General features: G+C 40.8%; 1 protein-coding gene across 7 annotated transcripts in view; it reads right to left on the minus strand.

The window, feature by feature from the left end:
• CROCC (ciliary rootlet coiled-coil, rootletin) overlaps positions 1-25,463 on the minus strand; it is a 94,946-nt gene that overhangs the window by 54,382 nt on the left and 15,101 nt on the right. For all 7 annotated transcript variants that reach the window (XR_004537123.1, XM_033922292.1, XM_033922295.1 and 4 more), the window contains 11 exons: positions 17,677-17,868; positions 15,924-16,007; positions 15,228-15,325; positions 12,633-12,798; positions 12,026-12,132; positions 9,513-9,740; positions 8,025-8,121; positions 5,323-5,427; positions 4,268-4,516; positions 2,145-2,344; positions 251-433 (listed from right to left, as the gene is read on the minus strand). Coding sequence is in view for 6 of the 7 variants with exons in the window: in XM_033922292.1 (XP_033778183.1) it covers positions 251-433; positions 2,145-2,344; positions 4,268-4,516; positions 5,323-5,427; positions 8,025-8,121; positions 9,513-9,740; positions 12,026-12,132; positions 12,633-12,798; positions 15,228-15,325; positions 15,924-16,007; positions 17,677-17,868 (1,709 nt within the window). In the remaining variant the exon portion in view is untranslated. The remainder of the gene's footprint in view (positions 1-250; positions 434-2,144; positions 2,345-4,267; positions 4,517-5,322; positions 5,428-8,024; positions 8,122-9,512; positions 9,741-12,025; positions 12,133-12,632; positions 12,799-15,227; positions 15,326-15,923; positions 16,008-17,676; positions 17,869-25,463) is intronic.

Consider the following 25,463-nt stretch of genomic DNA (forward strand, 5'->3'; position numbering starts at 1 on the left):
GTCAGGAGGGAGCGGGCATCCCTCCTGTCATTTTTTTTTTTGGTTGGGGGGACAGTGACAGAGGGGGCATGGCACGGGGGCTTTTTTTCTTTTTTAACACACGCACATCTGTGCCTTAAAAAAACCAAACAAACAGAAGCCCTAACAGCAGTGACAGGAGGCTGCTTTCCCTGTCACTGCTCTTAGGGCTGTGCACATGTGTCAATCGTTCACTCAAAGCTACTCTCTTAAGTAACGTCTTAACACATACCCACGCTCAATTTCTTTCTGTGCTCTCTCTTTGTCCTTCAGAACATCTTCCTTCTCATCCTCTAGGCTCTCTCGTTGCCGCTGAAGGTCACTATTTGCCTGCTGCAACTTCTGATTCTCCTGCTGGATTGTTTGAACTTGCTTTTGCATGGCCTGAATGGTCTTCTCCAGATTGGTTTTCTCACTGCAGTAGGAGAGGGAAGAGGAAGGAGATCACATCTGACCCAAGGGTGCTCACAAGTCATGAAAAGTTTAGCTGTGAGCATAGAATGACGGAAATGACCAAACCTAACAACTTTTGCTGTAAGAGAGGACGATGAGAGGGGAAACCACAGTGATGGAGCCCTCGGGAAGATTACTCGTATCTATATGCATTTCTACAAACTGCGTGGAGCTCCTGCATGTTATATGCATATATGCACTAAACCAGTGTATTTTTACTAACATGCTAATTGTAAAATTAGCACATTTGTTTTTAATGTTTTTTAGTTTTAGTTTTTGGGTTTTTTTGCAGGGTTTAACTACTAACAACACCTATGCAGCAACCCAAGGCCTCTTAAGGAATGGGACGACTTCCCTATGAGGAGAGGCTAAAGCAGCTAGAGCTCTTCAGTCAGGAGAAGACGACTCAGAGGTGATATGATAAAGGACTACAAAATAATGAGTGAGGTGGAAAGGGTAGATGTGAATCGTTTGTTTACTCTTTCCAAAAATACTTGGACTAGAGGGAATGCGATATAAGCTACTAAGTAGTAGATTTAAAACAAACCAGAGAAAATATTTCTTCACACAACGTGTAATTAAAGTTTGGAATTCATTGCAGGAGAATGTGGTGAAATCAGTTAACTTAGCGGGGGTTTAAAAAAGGTTTAGATAATTTCCTAAAAGAGACGTCCATAGGCCATTATTGAGATGGCTTGGGGGAAATCCTCTGCTTATTCCAAGGATAAGCGGCATAAAATCTATTTTACTACTTGGGATCTAACTAGGTACTTGGGACCTGGGTTGGCCACTGGTGGAAACAGGACGTTGGGCTTGATGGACCTTTGGCTTGTCCCAGTACAGCAATTCTTATGTTCTTATGTGAGCCAAGACTAGGACAATCCAGCCATTGTGACATCACTGATGAGGTTGGCTCTGAGGCATTGGTGGAATGAAGCATTATGACATCACAATCTCAGCTCTGGAATGTTGCTACTCTTTGGGTTTCTACCAGGTACTTGGGACCTGGGTTGGCCACTGTTGGAAACAGGATCCTGGGCTTGATGGACCTTTGCTCTGTCCCATTACATCAACTTAAGCGGCTATGTTAACCAGCATAAAAATAAGCAGACTTTCAAAACCAAAGCTTGCACAGGTCCCAATTTTAAATATCCAGGAATAATGCCGTTAGTGGTGAGCAAAACGCTCACCGCTGCTGGCTGAATATCAGACCCAGTAATAATAGTTAGTTACACATTAATTATCAAAGGACACCAAACAAAATACAAAAATAAAATACGATTAATAAAACTCATCAAACAATCAGCATAAAATAATCACCTTGCAGTGCCAGCCCCAACCCACTCTCCCTCCCTAAATGTGCAGCCAAACGGCCTTACTTTAGGCTTTTGGCGAAACAGCAGAAAATTAAGATCCTTACTAAGGTCAAACAGACGTTTGTCCACCAGCTTGGCCCCATATAACAAATTTTAGGTGCAAGAAACTACGAGGGGGGGCTGCATTTGATAGGTTTTAATGTAAAATGCTGTACTTTTAGATTGTATTTTGTTTATATAACTGCTTGCTTTCCTTGGATAATAAGTGGCATTCAATTATGGAAAGAGTTTTGGTACTCATGGCAGTCTGATTTCAGAATTTATCCTCTCTCCTTACAATTTTAGGGGCTGGAGTACCTGGAGAGTTTGTCCGATGATAAGTGGAATCTATCAGCTTCTCTCTTGGCATCTTCCTTGGCGAGAGAAGTGCTGTCAATCTCATCCTTTAGCTGCAAGATCTTCTGCTCAAGGGATCGACGTTCAGTCTCACTGTCCACCAACTGTTTCTTCAAAGAGACTAGTAGCTCCTGGCCAGATTCATACTTTCCACGAATATCCTAACAGGTTTCCCAAATAAACATCATTATCTACAATTAAATTTAATGCCAATCTTACTTAAGATACATTTCGCCCCATACAAGGAAAATGTTTAGCCTTACCTGCTAATTTTCTTTCCTCGAGTCCAAACAGACCAGCCTAGAATTTATGGATTATGTTTGTTAGCAAGAAGATAGAGACAGACACTAAGAGGTCCTTTTACTAAGGTGCGCTAGTGCGTCTTAGCGTGCGCTAAATGCTACCGCGTCCACAGGATAGCGTGCCTTAGTAAAAAGACCCCTAAGAGAATTATGACTCTAATATTAGGCCCTATACAGGCAAAGTTCACTAGTATTCCTATAACAAAAATTCCAACCAATTAATCCTCTCTCCCATCATTCTATAACCTGTCACTTAATGTTAGGCAACAACTATACGTGTACATTATAGAATTCTAACACTTACACATGTAATTACTAGGCGTGATTCTATAACTACAAAAAACTGCAGAAAATTTTATATATATATGATCATAAAGAGATTTGGGCCCAAATGTAGCAACAGCTCCTGAAGTCTTTTGATCAGGCATTAAGCTCTTCCAGATACAATTTTGTTCTCCCTAACGAAGCACAGCGAAATGCAGCTGGAGTTGGAGAGCAAAAACACAAGCGGAGATTTGAACGACTTGTACTGGATTCTATAATTATTATTTCACATTTGGGGTTTTGGGGTTATCACGCTGGACCTGAATTGGATTTTTCATCGCATCAGTTTGGGGAGCCAAGTGTTTCAGGTAAGTGCACATATTTTTTTAACATTCTTTGAATATTTATATTATTTAAAGGAGGTAAGTTGTAATGTGGTACGTTCAAACTTATCTCGACACTGGCGGGAACACAATGGTGCGATGGTGGTTCCTCTTAATTTGTTGTCCTATTTTTTTATTTTTATGACCTTGGTGGAGAGTACTGAGCAATTGTACAAATATTCTACATAAGTTAGCAAATACATTTTTTGTGGTAAATCTCTTTATGATCATACATATATAAAAACAATTTTCAGCAATTTTTAGGGATTTTTTTGTTATTTAAATAAATATGGCACCACCAGATGTACACCTAGAATAGGCAAACACTCTAACTGCCCCCAGGCTCAACCAAACTGGGAAAGAACAGGAGCCATCCAAAGGTGAAACCAGAGGCCTGCCAGCTGGAGATAGAAAACTCACCATCCTATGTAATAGAGCACAAAACTGAGTTCTATGTCCACCTGGTGGTGGATGGACATAACCCATGTGTTCTGGACTGGTCTGGTAGGAAAAGGAAATTATCATAATGGTAAATAATCTTCACTCCTGTACAGGTCAGTTCAACCCAAACTGATCCAAACCTCATCAAATCTGTACATAAACAGAGCCACCCCTACAAAGAGCATAAGAAACCAAGTATCCTGTCTCTGAGCTAAATCAAGCATAAGTAACTGGCAGATGCAAACCAGAAAGTCACTTTTTTGCTGTTCATTTCCAGAGGAAAATCACAGCAATCACCATGTCGACCTGGTTAATAGCTATTAAAGGATTTTTCACCAGAAACTGGTCTAGAACTTTTAAAACCCAACTATGTTATTAGTCTTGATGAAATATTCCAGCAACATATTCCAGAGCCAGCCTGCTTTTCTGCTCAAACTTAAAGAAATGAATGCCTACATCCCTCATATGCCACCCCTGATTGTATTGTGATTCAAAAACACATCTGCTACCAGTTTCACCAGATTCTTAATTATAACCCTCTCCCAAGCCAAAATTTTTTTTAAAGCCCCCAAAAACTCACCCCTAAGGATACCTCCCTCCCTCGGATTCTTTTAACATTTCCAAACTCTTTCAACCCTCCCCATCCATATCCTCAAATTCTTTCTTTCAGAGCAGGACTATTCAAGCCCCTTACCTGCACCTGTAGCTGCCTCTTCTGCAAAGCCAGTTGAACTGCTGCTACTGTTGAGTCGGAAAACACAGGAGACAGGCTGCGTCTGGGCGAGTGACTACGGCGTGGAGATGACCTTCGGAGAGGTGAAGGTGTCCGCAGGCTGCAAGACAGCCCCCGAAGGCTGAGCCCTGTGGTATCGCTGTCCGATATATTAGTTGTTCTCTCAGAGGAAGGAAGCTGTATACCGCTGTCTGCATCTGTGATAACAGCCTATGTATTAAGAATATTTTTTTCAAAAAAATTGTATTTGTAAAAATTTATGTAACTGTTGCCTCTGATTCAATCACCTTCGTTAAATGTGGTCATGTTGGGCTTTAGACTTTGGTTTGACCTATGTCTGGTTTTATTAGGGCTGCAAGTTAATTACAGTTAACTCTGTGATTAATGCATTAATTATTAATCACACTTTTAAAAATTAATCGTTTTGCAGCATGTCTTGTCTCCAGCAAACATCTCTTCTGCTCTCTTCCACTCCCAATCAACTGTCCTTAATGTAATCTGGCCAAATCAGGGATTTTAAATATCAAAACAGAAGTCTCACTACAATGTCAATTTCCTTTTCGATGGGCCAGGAAATTTATTCAATACTTAGGGTTAAATCTGACAGGGTCATTAGGGGATTTATGAGGTAAACGTCCCCCCTAAAACACATGAGAAGGATTAAATGTGCCCTGGGTATATCAAAATGATGATTTTACCCAAATTAAATTTATTTATACATGACTCTACCCCTACCCATCTTAAAAGGTTTGGTTTTCTTTTTAAAAGCTTAACCAGAAAATCTTTTCCTACATATAGAGAGAAATGGTGTGGCAGCCTTGTTAGTCCACTGTTAAAAGATAATATGCTGACCATGATCAAATGGAAAAAATAGTATTAATAACAAATTACACCAACAGTAGTATAAAAATTCAAAACAGATACAAATTAGAAGCATGCAGCAGATGGGTTTCCTTTACTTCTGGTCATTAGACCATCACAAAACAGTACCGCAGCCTGCTCCCGTGCATACCTACCTGTGAAACATCTCTCAGGGTTTGCTGAAGCACCTCAAACTCTGTTCTCAAGGCCACAATCTCATCTCCCTCCAGCACTGCCTGTTCCTGGATCTTCGTGACCTCCTGCAATCACACGTCAAAAATGAAAACAGTAAACAACTTCTCCTTCACACCGTCATCCAAAGGCTCTCACCCTTCAGCAGCCCTTTCTGTCATAGGTTGTGTTCACTTCCAGGGACGGATTCTCATTGTTTTTCCTTATAGAATGCTGCCTTCCTGAGTATCTGATGCCCGGCATGAGGTGAAACTCAAGAATCTTAACCCTTTTGTGAAAAACACTGCAAACCACAAAAGAACAAGGTTCAACAACCCCATGTCGAGCAAGTGGGGAATGGGACTGAACACGTCAGCCTTGGAAACAATAAGCTTGATTAACTATAATCACAAATAAAAACTCAATACATGTCTAAGTACATGACTAGAATGTCCTTTTTCTTTCTGACACGACACGGTCTGTGTTTCGATCTCAAGAGGGAAGCCTGCCTCAGGGGTGGGGGAGTCAATCTATGAAAGTACATACAAATAAAGATAAATATAATGCACAAATACATAAAATGCAGCTAAGTTTTTATTTGTGATTACAATTAATAAAGCTTGTTGTTTCCAAGGCTGACGTGTTCAGTCCCATTCCCCACTTGATTCTTTGTTTTTGTACTAAAAACATTTCCAGGCCCTTTTTAACTGTCTGGTGTTATTTGAAAGAAGCAAACAAGACTTTTCAAGCTTTTGCAAATTTGCCTCTTAAAAACGGTGATAAAGAATCAGTAGCCCTCTTTAATTTCCGCCTTGTGTGAGAAACTGAATGGGAGTCAGCCATCACATGATGGCAAGATTTAGCGAGAAGGAATACCGGGTTGTGGTTAGGCCTGACCTAAGAACTGCATTAGAAGATAAAAAAGCCAGAAATAGTTGTGAATGAAGGCTCAGAGCAGTGTAGCCCAAAAGCAGCTTGTTCAAAGGAGCAGAAACAAACCATCAGACCAAAAAATACACAAAATAAACATAAAAATAATGAATCTGAACCAGGGTTACCACAATGTGGAAAGTAATATGTAGAAATAAAACAAAAAGAAAGGGAAAAATAATAATATCTTTTTTATTGGACTAACTTAATGTAGTTTAAGATTAGCTTCTTCCTCAGGTCAGAAATAAGCAAATGTTGGCAAAATCAGCATATACAAGGGAAATATGAAAACATTTCAGTGGTAGTTTGAATTTCTTCGTAGTGGGAAAGAAAGCCAGTCTCTTAGATCAAAGGCATGCAAACATCTCTTGAACATATTCACTGCATCTTGAAAGAGATACCATTGTGGGTATTGCAATCTTATCCTTGCTACACTTTGGGCCAGATTCACTACAATAGTGACTCAATCGCTTTTGGCCGATTTTCCAACAGCAACTGATTCACTATTAAGTTTGCATGCAAATGATTTGCACGGAGGTGCTCAGTGAGCGATTGAGACATGTGCAGAGCCCTAACAATAGTGACAGGGGAAGCAGCCGCCTGTCACTGCTGTCGGGGTTTCTGCCGGGTTGGTTTTTTTTTTTAATGGCACAGATATTTTTTTTTTTTACTACCTTTCTTTAATAGTCCAACTTATATGGCAGCCCTTATCAAAGACCTCAATTGATGGAACAATCATTTTTTGATCCACCAGTAGCTTTCATACAGATAATTTCAAGTCAATTTAATTGATCCTCAAAAACACCACCGCCTAGGACTATGAATTATAGGAGTCCGAGTTACTGTTTCTGAGGATCAATTAAATTGACTTGAAATTATCTGTATGAGAGCTACAGATATTTTTAGGGCACAGATATTTTGTGTGTATTTGTGAATCAGGTCAGGGAACATGAATGATCGCAAAACCAGTCAAACCAGTTTTGTGACGATCTTTACAGGATCGGTAAGTTTAGTGAATCTGGTCCTTTAAGCCTTGCATGTCCTCCTTCTGGAAATGCTTAAAAGCACTGAGATTATCATCTGATGCTGCTGATTACGTTCTGTTCCAGGGATCCTACAGCACTGAAAAGGATTATAACCAAGGATTCCTACAGCCTCTTATCAGAGCAGAGCACCTTAACCCTTCAGCCTCTGTCCCAGCACTCTGAATTGTGAGTCTGCAAAGAAATTTGTTCAACCTTTTTCCCCTCTCGTCCTCCATCTTCTGCCATTCCCCCTGGCAATTTCAGGACAGCTCACTGCATTCCACCACCACACCCAGGTTCCTCTACCTGAGCACTGCTCTGCTTTATGGTAATGCACCAAGATCTACAATGCGCTGATGCTGCAACCTACTTAGCAAGCAATCTGTGTGCTCTTGCAATGTCAAGAAACAGGGTATGAGGCACTGCCTTAAGAATTAACCATTAAACCAAGGGGCTCAAACTCCACTCATAGGTACAAATAGATCTGATTTTCACAACAAAGTGTGTGATTACAATCATTATGGGTATCCTGATGAACAGATCCATCTTAAGTCTTAAGGATTGGTTCTACTATCTACTCTGTAAAGAATACAGAGCCCCAAGGAACAAGGATATCCATCTCTGTCCCAGATGAGGGTCACAGGACAGGAAGTCTGTGTTATTGTGTAACCTAGAACCTCTTAGATAACAGACAGAGGAAGACTGAAAAAGCCCTTTCCTCAAGAACTCACCAGGGTTTCCAGCTTCTGGTTCAGAGCCTCTAGGCTTCTCTCTTTTTCAGTGATCTGACTCTTTAAGCGTTCAACTGTTACCATCAGCTCTGTGACTCTGCAAAAATGAGCAGTTAAAGTGGGTAAAAGATAGAAGTGAAGTGTGTATATACAGACAGCATAGAGGCCAGTAGGAACAGAAAGACAGCACATGAGGCACACGTGCATAGGATCATAAAGGGAGTAATTCTAAAAAGAGGTGCCAAGGGTGCCCATAAATCAAGTTTAAGTTTCAAGTTTAATAGGTATTTGATTAATTGCTTATCTTTTTTACTAAGCGATATACAATATAAATTGATAAAAACAAATTTAAAAAATACAAAAAAAACAAACAATGACAGACAGAAAAACGAGAGGGAGTAGGGGAGACCTACAATAAAATCAAGAAAAGGAAGGAATGGGGGGAAACAAGTCAAACCCTACAGAGGTAAACCAGAAGGAGTAGGCTGGACAAATGACCTTCCAAAAGAGCCAAAGCAAAATAAATCAAAGTATTAAATAATCAATAGAAGGCACTCTCAATGTCCACCATACAATGATACAACTCAACATGAGGCCGTGTTTCATCACGCAAAAGCCTGCATCAGGAGTTGTAACCTCTTGTAAGTTACTGCAAAATCATACAATATAGCTTGAGAATGAAAAATCAAACAATGAAAAAACAGCGGGAGACGCTGGTCCCGGGGTGAGATGGGGACAAAGAGGGCAGATACTGAACATGGGATACAGAGGGAGGTGATGGAAATGAGAAGGAGAAGGAGAATGATGATGGACATGGAGAGAAAAAGTCAAACAGGAGATACAAGATGGGAGCGAGGGAGCATGGAGGAAGGAGCAGAAGGTGGAAGAGGCTAGGGGGTATAGATGGGGGAGAAAAGGAATGGAGCAGAAGGTTGATGGGGCTAGGGGTGTGAAGGGAATGGAGCAGATGATAGATAATAATAATAATAACTTTATTCTTCTATACCGCCACAATCTTGCGACTTCTAGGCGGTTTACAATCAAGAGTGCTGGACATTCAGCGAAATACAATAAGTAGATATTCAGAGGAAATACAGAGATCAGAGACCTCAGGAGGCAATAGTATAGATGGCATGGGGTAGAGTGGGGGGAAGAGAAGGTGAGGGAAGAGTGGGGAGGAACTAGGGGAGGCAGAGAGAACAAGAGGTGCCGCTGCCCCCACCAAGACGGTGCCTGGGGTGGTCTGCTTCCCTTGACCCTTATTATTACCACTGCATGCAACTAACATTTAGATGCAGGCAGATAACCAGCTGGTGATATGGTGTAAGCGGCTGCCTTACATTAGTATTCCCTAGCAGCGATTACGCACTTAGCACGCCGTATCCCGGCACCTATCTTTAGTGACCTGTCGAGAATTACCACAGGAGACTGTATAAAGCTTAGCATGCACAAAGCAGGCTCCCTGCTCACACAAACACGTGTTCTTACCGAGCACCCAGCTCCGCTTTCTCCGTGTCACATCTGACCTGCAGCTGGATCATCTCCCGCACTTTGTCCTTCAGCTGCTCTTCCAGCTGTGCCAGCTGCAGGGCCTGTCGCTCCGCAGCCACAGCAGTGTTGCTCTCGGAAACGCGCAGATTACTGCTGACATGTAAGCAGGAGGAATGGAGCGTGCGACACAATCGGGACGTCTCATTCCGCATTTCAGACAGATCTCTGCATACACAACACAACGTTGCCAATATTATATTTTCCAGAATAGGAACAAAATCTGCATTTTTGTGAAACCGTTTTTATTCTGGGGAGGAAAGGTATTTTGGACTTAGCTCATGCCTTTCTCAGGAGTAGCTGAAGACTAGTAATTATTTTCCTGTCCATGGAGGGCTTCCAGCCTAAAATAACCAACATTCTGTGGGACTTAACCAGACAGGAGTGGTTCCTGCCTAAATAAATGCCACTTATCTGGATAATTTCACTGAAAATCTGAACTGTCTGCCTTGGCACTACCTAGACAGAGTTATCTAGGTACCAGCAATATTCAGCGCAGAAACCAGAGAACTGTCAGGATAAGTCAGGGCAGTATTAACAGCTGTACATATGCAAAACGGTCATTATTAGACTATGCAGGTCATTTTGGAACAGTCGTTCAGCATTTAGACCTGTAAACTGGCTCACACATGCAAATACCAATGTTACAGTGCTGTTATTTATATACGTAAACACACAGGGACCGATATTCAGAGGAGCTTCTCCTGGTGATGGTTGCTCTCAACCAAAACAAGCAACGCTCATCTGGCCACACCCAGATTTTAGCAGAATTATCTGCCAGTAAAGACAGCCTCAGCAATATCTAGGTAGCTCTGGAGCATTCGGGAGAGGAGCCTGGGTGAAGCATGGACACCAGCGGTGCCCAGATAACTTCCGGTGGCCGCTTTATAACCCAATATTCAGCACTAGTAGTCCAGCAACGAATGTCCACACATACTGTCGATTTAAAGCATTGTGGTCAGTGACCATGGGGTTTAAATATCAGGAGGTAAAGTCTGCAATGGAGGCAAGTGCAGAAGGAAAGATCCAGCAGTCCCAGCAGCAAGCACGATAAGGAATGGGTTCAAAAGCAACCTCTCATGGGCTCCTCAGGACCAGCTGCCAAAACATTTATTGCATGCTCTACAGGTGGTACAGAATGCAGCTGTGAGGGATTCCACTGGCTCCCAATACACTTTCGTGTTCAGTTTAAAGTTATGCTTTGAACAATGAAGCGCCTTTAGCACTGGCAACAGCACTGCGTGTATTCTCTCAATCATGAGATGCTTTTGCATACTTCCAGTTTTAAGCTATGCTAGAGAATGACACGGGGAGTTTTGTCGCTGTCCCTCCCCCATTCCCGTAAGCTCTGCCTTAACCACACAAGTCTCGAACACTTATGATTTTAAAGTGTTTGAGGCTTGTGCAGATGAGGACGGAGCTTGCAAGAACGGGGCAGGGACAGAAGAGGAAAATGAGTTCCCACGGTGAGGGGGAAAAATTTGTCCCCGTCTCATTCTCTATGGTATGCTTCAAATTGAAGGGGCTCTCGAACACTCTCCCACTGGAGATACGATGTATAGGTTCAGTACAGCAATCCTCTTCTTACAAGCTTTTGGCCTCTGATGTGTTCCTGTTTACGATTTCAAGTTTTACCATGTGAACGTTTTGCCTCTGTTTTGTTTTTTTTTAAATGATTTTAGCACTGTTGTCTGGAGATGATTTGTTTTATGTAGGCTGTGGAGTCGGTAGATAAATCCTTCAACTCCTACTCCAGGTACCCTAAATTATCTCCAACTCCCCGACTCCAACTCCACAGCCCTGTATCTATGTATTCATTTGATGTATGTATTTATGTACACCATCTAGAATTAACTGATAGTGTGGTTCATACATTTTTTTAAAATAGATAACTAAACATCAGGGAGGCACTATAGAGAATGGTGCAGGAGTGAACTCAAATGAGCAGAGATGACAAAGGAGTCCATCTGGCAAGGGTTTGCTAGGAAACACAAATGTATAGATTCGATTACTAGAACTCTTGGACAGAGAACACGCTTAAATGCTGGCAGCTATTCTATTGACATACATTTCCCTTTACTGGACTGCATATAGTAGCACATCTCAGGATCTTGGAAACCCCTGAAGCAGGCATTCTTGACGAAACACGGTCTGTGTCGGGTTCATGTGAAATTGACTACATATTTGTGACTCCTTGGTCATCTCTGCTACTTTGTTTTGCTGATTGCCTTTGTGCAGTTTTTTCCTATTTTTCTTTGGCAGGAGTGAACTCCACAGCCAGCACAACTCCTGCAATCCCAGTTTTTTCCAGCAGAAGGTGCTGCAGAGAACGCCCCAGGAGAGCCAACTAGGGTTCGCTTTATTCAGAGCGTCTTAATGCGACATAGCATGATTGTTGGCAAATTATGCACAATACTGGCATAGGTCTTGAGTCCCACGTTTGTTTTTCTGACCTTTCTGTCATAGTCTTCATCTCGTTGAAGTGTCGTCGAAAGCCCACAACCTGTCTCCAAAGGGTCAGCAGCCGGCTATGCTCATTACTGAAGTATGTATTGAAAGACTGGAGGAAGGACAAAAACAGGACCATGGTAAGCAGAGAAAAAATTAGAGAAAAGGTTTGCCTGATTATCGCATTTCCGAATTCCCTCTGAAACTGGACTTATGCGTTGGTAATCTGACACTAAGACCCAGCCATCCACAGCAAAACAAACAAACAGAGCTGCGCTGAATAACATATTTTAATATTTGGCCAAATACAAATAATGGGCACCAAGCTAACATAACAAATAATAAAAGAAGCCATGTGAAATTAGAGATCAACCCCCAGATTCTATATATGGTGTTATGAGTTGCATGTGCAAATTTGGGTTCTTCATAATGAGACAATTAGCGCTGATAATTGGCATCCTAACAAGCAATTAGTTCTAACTGGATTTAATTAGAAGTCACATGAGTAAATTTAGGTGCAGAATCTACATAAGCCTGCTCCTTGAAACAGGGCTCCTACCCTTCTGGAAGAGCAGAGTGTAAAGTAGAAATCCCAGTAAACCCAATTCTCACCTCCTCCTCTCGCCTCCACTCTGTTTCCCGCTGTTCCAGCTCATCGCGGGCCTTTGTCCAATCAGTGGTCAACTTGCGAATGTCCTCACTAAGTACCTGGTTGGCAGTGTTGGCCTGATCCAGCTGCTCCCTCAGCAAGGCATTAACCTGAGCAAGGCTGGCACTTCTGCAGAATAAGAAATGTTCATAAAAAGGGAGCAGAACTCTGCAACGTACTGGCATTCCAAATACACGAGTGACAAACTCGAGCAAGTTGGTTAATGTAGTTAAATGAAACTTCTAAAGAGACAGTAAAGACCGAAAGCAGTTCATGAGCACGGATTGCACATCCAGGCTATTTCAGAGATTTTATTTTGCTTTTTATTGTTTTATTTAATTTTTACTTTGGAGGGCAGCCTGAAAAAAAAATAAAGGGAGCCTGGGGAGGAGATGGAGTTGGATTTAATCCGGACCTGCAACGCCACGCTCCAACTAGCTGCTTGCCAGGAGCTTGGGAGGTTTGCAGCCCATCTGCATATTTCTTCCAGCATGTTCTAATTTTAACCAGCTTGAGTTCATAAATTTAATAAATCAATTTTAGAAACATAGAAACATAGAAAGATGACGGCAGAAAAGGGCTATAGCCCATCAAGTCTGCCCACTCCACTGTCCCACCCCATTAAGTCAGAGTGCTGCTCGACCCACGTAGAGATCCCACGTGGATGTCCCATTTAGTCTTAAAGTCGAGCACGCTAGTGGCCTTGATCACCTGCACCGGTAGTTTGTTCCAGTGATCCACCACCCTTTCTGTAAAGAAATACTTCCTGGTGTCACCACCAAATCTCCCTCCTCTGAGTTTGAGTGGGTGCCCCCTTGTGACTGAAGGTCCCTTAGGAAAGAATATGTCGTTTTTGGTCAGTCTCTAGGGAAAACCTGTAATGGATCTTGGGGAAAAAACGCCAAAGTGGATTAAACAAAACAGATTGATGTGCAGAAATCCAAAACAAAGTCGGAGTGGGACTGCTGAAGATCCACTTCAAGTTTTGCCAGCAAACGACTTCACTCTAATCTAATCTAATCTAATATTTGGTTTATATACCGGGTCATCTCCCAGTGGAGCTCGAATCGGTTCACAGGTAATTAAGACTAGAGTACATAGCAGAAGAAAGAACTAATTAAAAACTAAAGTACATAAGAAAAATAACTATAATATTATCATTTCGTTGAGGCTGTAGTTAAACCATTTAAAAATTGCGAGAACAACAAAGTTTTCAGGAATTTACGAAATAATTGCCACTGGCCTAAAAGCCTAATGGAGTCGGGAAGTTCATTCCAGATCTCTACAAACTTGAAAACAAAAGATTGACTGAGCTTTTCAAAAGCTTGCTGAACTGTTTTGTTAACTGGTTGCAAAAGTGGACCAAGAAGTTGTTCTAAGAAGGGTCCCTGAACAAACTGAGCTCACTTCAAGTGCCAAAGCTGAACTTTGAGAAGAAAAGGGGAACAGAGATGGAAAAATAGGAAAAACCAGCCAGGGAGACAGAGTAAAGATGGAAAAGGGTGAGCAAACCCATTCTAGGGAGAAAGGAAAGAAGAACAAGAGATGAGGGAATGAAGGGTTAGACAGGTCTGTCAATCCGTGGGACACCGATCTTGCCACACTCAAACTCACTCTGTCTCACTGACTCTGTAATTCTAAAGCTGACACACTTTTTATTTATTTATTTTGATTTATATCCTGTTCTCCCAGAAGCTCAGAACGGGTTACAAGTAGACATTCACAATCATTTGAAAACAGACTAGTCACGACAACAAATAGGTTACAGTAGATAATAACAGAGCTTATTCTAGAGACCAGACTGGTCATAGCGAAGAGTACTAGGAGAAGTGTATTGAGGAGACAGTTTTTAATGGCCCGATTGGTGGAAGAGGAAGGTCTTTACTGCTGAAACACTACACAACTGATGACCCAGAGACGAGACTGGAATAAGCAGTTGTGATTTATTTTGGAACCTGGAATTCTGTGGCTCTTATCGAACAGGTTTCCGAGATCTTTTTCTGTTAACAGTGAAAAGAATTTCATCCAAAAGGTGGATAATTATGTGCAAATATTTTTATTATGATTCAATATATGAAAGCAAATATTCAGTGAACCATGGCAAATTGTACAACAAACAGACCTTTGACACCCCCCAACCCAACACACAACAGATACAACCACAGAACAACCTCTGAGTTCCAGTATATAATCCAATAGTTAGAAGGAAAGGAAAATGGAGATCAATAAGTCTCAAGCCCTGCATGATAAATAATTAGTCAGCCATTCAAAATTTTCCTCTGGGCAACCAGGGTCAGAGTATTCCAGAAAGGTTCCAAGGCCGCCTGAAGTGCCACCTGCTTACGTCTTTCCAAAGAGAGCATGGCAATTAAGGCAGAGAGCCAAGCAGATTTTGGACAGATCCACAGAGATCTAGAACTCAGAATTACAAGTCAGCGAGGCCCACTTTCAAAAGGTAAGGTGGATAATTATGAACCAAAATCTAAGGGATAATTTATTAATGTCATATATTCAAGTCAATGGCATAGCGTAAACAAGGGTTAACCCCCCCCCCATACCTCTGCTGCTCCTCCTCTAAGCGGATAAGGGCGTTTTCAAGATCATTGCTCTGCTCCTCTTCCTGCTGCAAACGGGAGTCCGTCAGATCCAGGCAACTCTAAAAACATGGCAATACCAAAGGTTAGCTTAGCAGGGTTTAAAAAAGGCTTAGATTTCCTAAAAGAGAAGTCCATAGGGCATTATTGAGATGGCTTGGGGAAATTCACTACTTATTCCTAGGATAAGCATCATAAAATCTGTTTTACTACTTGGGATCCAGCTAGGTACTTGGCACCTGGGTTGGCCACTGTTGGAAACAGGATCCTGGGTTTGAAAGACCTTCAGTCTGTCCCAGTATGGCTATTCTTACGTGGAAGGGATGGAAAGAGAGAAGAGTCTGCCAGAAGTCTTGGAGGTGACAGGAAGAAAAGAATCTGATTGTAATCCTCACTTCTGCCAAGATATGGAAAAAAGGAGACTCTGTAAGAAAAGGTAAGAGGAGTTCCAATCTCCACCTGGATTTGGATGCCAAGAGTTACTGGAGGTCAGGACGTGGCGATTCTGCCAGAGAGCCATGCCAAGTCCCAGCCGAATAAAGAGATCAAGCTCTGGGCCTCTGCAAACAATACACAGCCTGCTCATGACTGGCAACTGGCAGGAGAAGCAGGCTTTTGAATTTATCAGGATTTAAAAGGCCAAAGACCTCCGGGACTTACAGAGAGTCGCTCCTGCTCCAGCTCCGTGGATCGCTCCAGGAGCTGCTGTTCCACCTCACCACATTTCTTCTTATACTGGAGAACCTGGAAATGAAAACCAAGCTGCAGTCGGAGATTAGACACATACCACGAGTCCTAGCGCACTCTTTCTTCAGCCTGCACAATTAACAGCATGTTAGGCAGTAAAACAAAAAAAAGGGTACAAGGGCATAAGAAGTTCACTAAGGAATAGGCCAAAGTTGGTTGGTTGGTTTTGCATTAATCCACTTTCCTTTTTCTATTTGTTTTCCTTCTAATGTTTATGAGGGTCTCCTCTCTCTCTATTGCACGATTTAGTTTAAAAAAAAAAACCCCAACCAATTGACTCCAACTGAACTCTGTAATTTGATTTAATTTAAAATTATTTCCTGAAATCCAACTTCCCTTGGAAGTGATTGATTTTCTCTCCTTATTATGTGGACTTTAGTTATAGTTATTAGTTTGGAATTATTTTATAATTTTATTGTTTGTTTCTTCTTTAAATAGTTATATTTCCTTTCAAGTATTGTTTATTTAACTTGTAAAACAATATAAAGAAATAATAAAAACAATAAAAACCCAACCATATAAGGGAAAATTATTTCTTTATCATGAATTTTCTCTGGGTTCATTATATGTTTATAATTTTTCAAAATAAAATATAAGACAGTAACAGCAGATGATAAAGATTTGACCAGTCCATCCCTTAAAAATTCATGTTTCAATTAAATCTCTCTCTGATATTTCTGGCCCATAAACCTTAGAAGTCTGCCCAGTACTGCCCTTTGGGTCCAGCTACTGGACTTTTATTTATTTATTTAAAGCATTTATTTATTTATTTATTTAAAGCATTTATTTATTTAAAGCATTTATTTATTTATTTATTTAAAGCATTTATTTATTTAAAGCATTTATAATCCACTTTCTCCAAAGCGGCTCAGTTTAGCTTACATTGGGCCTGTTTTACAGGGTCGTTAGCACGCTGCAGCCGCTAGCCCATACTTTTAGTTACTGTCGGAGCTCACTCCAACCTATCCGAACCATCTCATTATTAGCAGGACACAGACCGTAAAAGTCTGCCCAGCATCAACCACCCTCTCCTTGAAAAAGAATTTCCACCCCCATCACCCTCTAGCTTTACCATTTTAACTCCTCTGGAAAAGATTTGGTTTTATATTGTAACTAGTGTTATAGCCCGTTACATTAACGGGTGCTAGAATATATGTGTGTCTGTGTTTATTTCTTTCTCTCTCCTTAGCTGCCCTGAGTTCAGCTGAATATCAGTGGATAGCCACACAGACGGAAGCGGGCAACAGCCTTTCCTAGTTGTTTAAATCACTCTGAAGAGCGATCCCTAGACAGATAGCAGGTAAAGATCGTATGGCCTGTCATTTTCTATTTCTTTGCATAGTTGGTAGAATTAGTTTTACATGCGCTTACTATAAATTTCAAGGCGTATCTGCTAGTTTTAGCTGTTTGAAAGGATAAACAGCCATTTCCCTGTGTACATGATCCATCCCACTTGATTTTATCAAGCTTTTCTCAGTCATGAAAAAGCAATCCTAGCAGATTTGGTGACCTTCGTATTAACTATCAGAAAAAAAGGCAAAGAAACCTCAAGGTGGCTACATTTCCTAGCTCAGCCTTCTAGAATAATGTAAATTTCTGTCTTCCCGAGACGCGCCTTAACCTTTGCAACCCGTACCAGTCGTGCAGAGTCAATGCATTGGATTACCTTGGCCTGCAGTTTCTGCACAAGTTGTGCCTGACGCTGCTGCCCCTCCTGGTACGCCTGTAGCTTGCGTTTGTACGCAGTCTGTTCCTCCTCAAGTCTGCGTCGCAGCTCAATATTCTGCTGGGCCAGGGTCTTGTTCTCCAGGGACTCCCGCTCCCTCTCCCCCGTCTCCAGTCGCAAGCTCTGCTCCAGCTGGAAAGAGCAAACAGAAGGGGAGGGAGGGTAAGCACAAATGTTTCCAAAACCACAGGATTATTTTACCTTTCCTCTATCCATCCACCTATCACCCCTTTATTAAGCACTAAAACTCATTCTTCCAATGTCCAGACCAGTAGTCTCCAACCTACAAGTGGTATATAAATACTATAAATAAATAAATTTGAAGATTTAATCGGTGTCTGATACAATCGATGTTGGACAACATAAGGGACTGTGTCATAGAGGAGGATAAGGAAGATCTTCAGTAGCTGATTTGTATAATCTTTCCCACAATAACTGATCTCTAGAACTGTCAGTCACTAGTTTTTAACTTAGTTAGTTCTACTCAATTTGTAGCATTTTTAATCAATGTAAACCTCATAGAACTTCGGTCCTGCGGTACATAAACTGTTAGAAGAACATAAGGATTGCCGCTGCTGAGTCAGACCAGTGGTCCATCGTGTCCAGCAGTCCGCTCACGCGATGGCCCTTAGGTCAAAGACCAGCGCCATGAGACTAGCTCTACCTGCGTACATTACGGTTGTTGTAATTATTTTATATCACTCGGGGATTCACCTACAGTCTCTCTCTCTTTCCCAAGCTTTTTGAGAATGAAAATTGTATAAAATAGTGAGGCCTTGTGAGAAGAGAGATAACATTTATTTATAAAGGAGTCAAGGGGCCTCTCATACAGTAAGTCTTTATTTCAAAACTATTATGAATAGGAGTGTTTGAGGCAAAACTAGTTATACAATTGAGAACTGATAAATGTTATACTAATTGTAACTGAGAGAAGGTTTTAAAGTAATGGTTGTTTATTGTTTGAAAGGCGTACGCAGCGCTGTACATTTAACATTCAGTAGATGGACCCTGCTTAGAAGAGCTTACAATCTAATTTGGACAGGGTTGAGGAGTTTCTAGCAAAAGGAATAATACATGGGTAAAAGCAGTTTCAAAAAAAGCGAGCCTTAGCTTGGATTTGAATACTGCTAGAGATGGATTCCTCTGACGCTGTCACGTCATACACAAAACGGATGCCATACCAGCTGTTCAATTCCAGTTTGTACCTCAGGACTAAAAGCAGCCACATCTCCATCCGGTGGAGGAGCCAAATTCTAACAATGGCATCACAGCTGATGGCTCAGCCCCTGCCTCACTAGGGCACTGCAAATGTTTGGGCTCAAGGTGACAAGAGATGCCATAGGGCTTCCTTCTGCCCTCGGCAATTCCCACCAGCTCTCCTGTCCAAACAAAGGTAGCCATTGGCCATCGGGAGTGGGGGGAGGAGAAGGAAAAGAACAGAGCAGCTGAAGAGCACCAATTTGATGTGCTTTACAACTGTCATCTTGGCTCCTTCATCAGTTTTCTCCACATGTTAAATTGAATCCCATTCCCTTAAATTTTTGGAGAGTGACCTCCAGTCTTTTACCCTCCTCCCCTTATAACGACTTAGAAATCACAAAACACAGCAACAGTGAAGGACAGAAGTACTTTACAAAACATAAGAATAGCTTTACTGGATCAGACCAATGGTCCATCAAGTCCAGTAGCTCGTTCTCAGGGTGGCCAACCCAGGTCCCTAGTACCGAGCCAAAACCCAAAGAGTAGCAACATTCCATGCTACTAATCCAGAGCAAAGAGTGGCTTCCCCCTTGTCTTTCTTAATAACAGACTATGGATTTTTCCTCCAGGAAACTGTCCAAACCCTTCTTAAAACCAGCTACACTATCCGCTCTTACCACAACCTCTGGCAACGCGTTCTAGAGCTTCACCTAGTCTCTGAGTGAAAAAATACTTCCTTCTATTGGTTTTAAAAGTATTTCCCTGTAACTTCATCGAGTGTCCCCTAGTCTTTGTCATTTTTTTTAAAGTTCAATATTTATTTAGTTTCAAAACTTACAGAAGTAACAAAAATACAATTGACCCAGTACATGAATGTGAATTGGTACAAATATTCAGGGTCAATAGTCAATAATATAAGAAAAAATATAAAACCAGTAACAAGTAACCTAATTTTTGACGGAGTGAAAACTCGATCCACTTGTACCCATTCTACTCCACTCAGGATTTTGTAGACTTCAATCACATCTCCCCTCAGCCGTCTCTTTTCCAAGCTGAAGAGCCCTAACTCTCATATGAGAGGAGTTCCATCCCCTTTACCATCTTGGTTGCTCCTAGGGCACAACGTCTGCTTACCACCATCTTGAAAGGAGGAGGAAGCAGCAACAACACTGGGGATAAACAAAGTTGTTTAATCCAAATATTTAATAATAATTTTATTTCTTATATACCGCTGTACCGTGAAGTTCTAAGCGGTTTACAGTAGAAACAGAAGAAATGCAATAAGTAAGATTAATTAAGATGAAGAGAAAGTACTTAGAGTTCCCTGACTGTCCCAAAGGCTCACATTCTTGCTAAAGTACTTGAGAAAAATAAATTAGTTAGGTTATAAACATAGAGTAGAAGAAGGTAGGAAAACAGTTCATAGGAAAATTAATTTTGAATACATTATACATTATATATTGTTCAAGGCGGAATACAAATTATAGGAGATTTGGACATTACCAAAAGAATTGCGTAATAAAGATTATCTAGATAAATTACATAACAGTGATTCATGTACATTACATGGTGTGGTAGAGGATTCAATTATGAAAATTACATATTAGGGAATCAAGTGATAAGAGAATATAGTGGAGAATATCAGTTTAATGTTAGAAGGCCGGAAAACAAAGAAGCCCGGAAAACAAAGAAGCCCAGAGGAACCTCTAAAATCCTTGCTGGGTTGTTGCAAATTTTAAAATTAGCACTTCAGAACCATCAAACCGCAGTGTAATTGCACAGACAAAAATCACTTCTTGGAAAAGGTAAAATAAAAACCACCACCGTGCAAGATTCACACACATCTTGCCAGGCTTAACTTCTTTTCCTGACGTCTCTGTGCAAGCCAAATACCATTACCATAGTAATCCCAAAGGTCGTTCACTTCTGCTATGTACCAGCTGACCTTTCGTCCTCAAAAAAAGGGTCTTGTATCGCCACCAGAAGTTTAGAGGGAGCCTCTGACGTTATTCCTAGATCCATCCCAGAAGCAGACCTTATGTTACTATTAAGGTTCTTTTCTTTATCTAAATATTCAACTACATATAAAATATTCTGTAGTCATGGGGGAGCAGGCAATAGACACAGACTGGACGTGCTCTGGATGATCATTATCCTCCCCCCTGCCATATCCCGTTTAACCTCCAGTGTGCTGTTAGGCGATGTTCAGTTCAATATTTTAAAAGGATTTAGGCTCTTTTGCAATTGGTAATGGATGAATTATTCCATGCAGAATACAGGCAAATTGACTTGTCTTTCTGCTTTGTACTCCCAATTTGTCTACTTTTACAATTTTGTTGGGGGGGGGAGGGAAAGGCTTAAATGCCATTAGATTAATTTTCGTGTTGAATTACTGTATTGTATAAAATTCATTAAAGACATATAAACAGTAAGACCAGAGCCAAATGATGTCACGCTGTAACGGTATCCGCAGATGTCTTGAAACTGGTCCCAAATCCCAACACTTCCAACATCTGCCTGACCATCAAAGTTGTCTTATGAATCATACATTGTGCTGATGAACCTAGCAAGATGCTCACCGCGAACGAATCGACCGTCTTACCTCCACCGCGAATTATCCATTTCATTTTCCAATATTCTATGAAATAACAGGGTTGGTTACAGCATAACAGGTTTCTTGATCTATCTCTTTTCTATGGTACAATCAACGCAGTTGATATAAGTTCTATGTAGGTACATTCTCTGGCCCCGGAGGCCTCGCAGTGTGCAGTGCCCGCCCATTCTCCATTCAGGGCCCATTCACTTTTCATCCCTTAGCACAACACACAGTTAACATGTGAATTAGCATGTGTCGTCAAGCGTTCACCATAACCGGAATCCTATTCCTATACTAATAACACAGCTTAGTAAAAGGGCCTCTAATGGGACCCGGGAGGCGGTGTAAGGATGGATCAGCTGTTTCAGGATATCCCCAGAACAAACATACAACACCTCATGTACAATAACTTGCACAACATCTGGGTTTACTCTCGTTCACTTAATTATTACGTCTTCTCTGACGAGACTATTTTATAAATCATGATCATGGAACCTCCTGAAGAATATCACTGCAGCTGCCAAAACTGAAATTTAGGTCTCCACAGCAATTTCATTTATTTCTTAAATACTGCAATCCCCACTGTGATTTAAGAACAGTTCTCCCCCCAATAGGGTTACCATATTGGCTCCAGAAAAAGGAAGACGGATTAGACATCCGGGTTTTACTTCCACTGAAAGCAATGGAAGCAAGCAGGACAGAGCGAGGCATCTGAGTTTTACCTCTATTGAAAGCAATGGCAGTAAAACCAAGCGGTCTCAATCCGTCCTTTTTTTTGGAGCCATATGGTAACCCTAGCCCCCCAGCAATGAGTGGTTAAGTTGCAGGAAGTGGTCACACGATCAGTATGTAAATTAAAGCACACGTATGAAACCGTGGAGTGTTAAACGATGTAAAAGACGGTCTACTGGCATTTGTGGATTTCAGCGAGCCACTTTTAACACCGAAGCAGCTAATTCTCTCAAATTGGTGGGACCCGATACTGACCTCACTCCCTATACATGACATCAGATAAAGGCCAAATGGCCCATCTAGTCTGCCCATCCGCAGTAACCATTATCTCTTTCTGTCTCCAAGAGATCCCACGTGCCTGTCCCAGGTCCTCTTGAATGCAGACACAGTCTCTGTCTCCACCACCTCTTCCGGGAGACTGTTCCATGCATCTACCACCCTTTCTGTAAAAAAGTATTTCCTCAGATTACTCCGGAGCCTCTCACCTCTTAACTTCATCCTCTGCCCTCTCATTCCAGAGCTTCCTTTCAAATGAGAGACTTAACTCATGCGCATTTACATATTTATTTATATATACATATATTGTTTCATCAATTATTGTATCTGATATAAAGTACCACTTCTCGATTTATTTAGCGAGGACTTTTCTTTTGAGATGTTCATTTTTCCTCTGTACAATTTTGTTTGGGGTTTTGTTAGTTTTAGCTGGAACAGCTGTGTCGTCATGCCAATAGAATAGTAAGCAATGGGGAAAATGCACCATTTCCATCTTTCAGGTCCCCTCAACCACAGCAAAATGGAGATTTCAGCAAAAACACACTCCTTCCCAACTAACTTCATTGATTACCTGTTAAATTTCATATTGTTTTCAAAGTTTTAGTATTGATTTTAAAAGTTATTCATTATAAGATTCTTTGGTATCTGACGCAAATGAGTAGACCAGAGGGAACCATGCAATTGGCAGTGGATGAATTATTCCATGCACATTATGCAAGAACCTGAGCAGGAGTATTGTTATGGAAGTGTTTGACCGGACCATTGATGTTCAGAGATTCAAGAAGATATTGAAGAGAACTGTTTATAGAAGCTTTTACATGATTGCATTATATTATTGGTAGAGGTGAATGTTAGTTAAATCATGTGTTATTTTAAAGGACTGTATGTCAGATTAGGTTAGAATTTTTATATCTAAACTTTTTTTTCATGTGTACAGGTACAATGAGCATGAAAGCAAGCAGCATCCAATTATATTTCCTTCTAACAAATCTGCATCGTGTATCGTCTCCCCTTTCAACAGCTACCTTGGCAACTGATGATTTTCATTCATTCTGCAGTTGTCATGGGCTCTCGGGCCAGGCTAGCCAGCTAAGGAGCAGATAAAAATCAAAGAGTGTGGCACAGGGAAAAGGCAATGAGACAAAGAATTCTCCCGGGTGGGGGGGGGGGGGGGGGGGGGCTGCTTTCTAGCTGGCTCCTGCTGAACGCTTCCAGCTCATCACAACCCAAGCCTGAAATGAAGACTTACATTCCTGTTGCCACTTTCAAGTTTCAAGTTTATTATGGGCCTTGATAAATCGCTTAATCGGATATTCTAAGCGATTTACATTTAAAATTTACAATGTAAAATCAAAGAACAATAATAATGCAATACATAATAATACATACAATTTAAATAATGGCTAAAATATTCTAAATTTAAACAATATAAAACACTAGGAAGGGAGGGATGAAATATAATTTTAAAGTAAAGAAGAAACATTAAGGGCATATACAAAAAGGATAGACAGTAATTAAAACATGTTCAACCAAATGATTAATTCATGAAATATAAAATTATGTAGAAAAGGCATCTTTAAAAAGAAAAGTTTTTAACTCAATTTTAAATTTTCCAAGGTCTTTCTCCTCCCGTAAAGAAATAGGGAGGGCGTTCCATGTTTGAGGTGCCGTACAAGAAAAAATAAGTTGTCTTCTTGTATTAATAATTTTTAAAGATGGGATCGAAAGCAGATTTTGTTCACTAGAACGTAAAATTCTCTTTGCAGAGTATGGAATCAGTAATCTATATAAAAAAGCAGGGGTCTTATTAATTAAAGTTTTAAAGATAATTAAACATAGCTTATAAGTGATTCTGTAGTTAACAGGAAGCCAATGGGCCTCTTTGAGAAGTGGTGTTACATGATCAAATTTTTTAGAGTTATTTATTAATTTTATAGCTGTATTCTGGATAATTTGTAATCGTTTTATTTCATATTGTGCAATTCCTTTGAATAAAGAATTGCAGTAATCAAGTTTAGAAATCACCAAGGAGTGAATCAATATAGTGAGTGATTTAGCACAGAGAAATTTCGAGATAGAATGAATTTTACGTAATCTATAAAAGGTGATTTTCACAATGTTGCTGATATGATCATGGAAATTTAGTTTATCATCAAAAATTACACCTAAAATTTTCACTTGGGGAAGGGGGGAATCCCAATATGGTGTTTTTAGATTTGAAGGCTGGTGTTTATCACAGCAGCTAATAAATTTGGTTTCTTTATGTAACACCGTGTCTTACACGCATAGTTCGATTAAAAAAGTAATAAAATAAAATTTGATTTTTCTTTTCATTTATAGCTAATGAAGGTTTTCAACACTGTACCAAAGTAGATGACAGTAGAAAAGGAGCAGATAGACTATCCAGTCTGACCAGTTATTCCTGGCTACGTCCCAGATGCCAGCCACAGGGTGGCTGCTGGTAAGATCTTTGTCCTCACCCAGGGCAGTCTGTCATCTTAGCCAGATGAGCAGATAAGAGGAAAGATGATATTCCAAGAGTTGTTGCTTAGTCACACAGAGACAGGACAGTAGGGGGCGGTATCTATACTGCTATGCAAAACTTATATTATTACAGTAAACCCTTGATTTAATGGAATGCTCGGGGGGGGGGGAAGAGTGGTGTCCATTACATGTGATTGTCCAGAAAATACAAATATCCCTCCCTCTGGGGGTGGGGGTTATGCCGAGAAAAGCCTTTTTTTTCCCTGGAAAGTGGCTGCTCAGCTCCAGAACGTTGCACTGGCGTCACTCGAAGAGCGTCGCTGAAGAGGGTGATGCATTGCAAACTGGGAGCTGTAGTCCAGATAATCGAGGGTTTACTGTACAAATTATGCATTTGTTTTTAATGTATTCTTTAGGCTCAGCCGTTTCCTTCTGATTC

This window comes from Geotrypetes seraphini, chromosome 15, assembly GCF_902459505.1.
Source record: "Geotrypetes seraphini chromosome 15, aGeoSer1.1, whole genome shotgun sequence".
In the NCBI taxonomy this organism is placed as follows: Eukaryota; Metazoa; Chordata; class Amphibia; order Gymnophiona; family Dermophiidae; genus Geotrypetes; species Geotrypetes seraphini.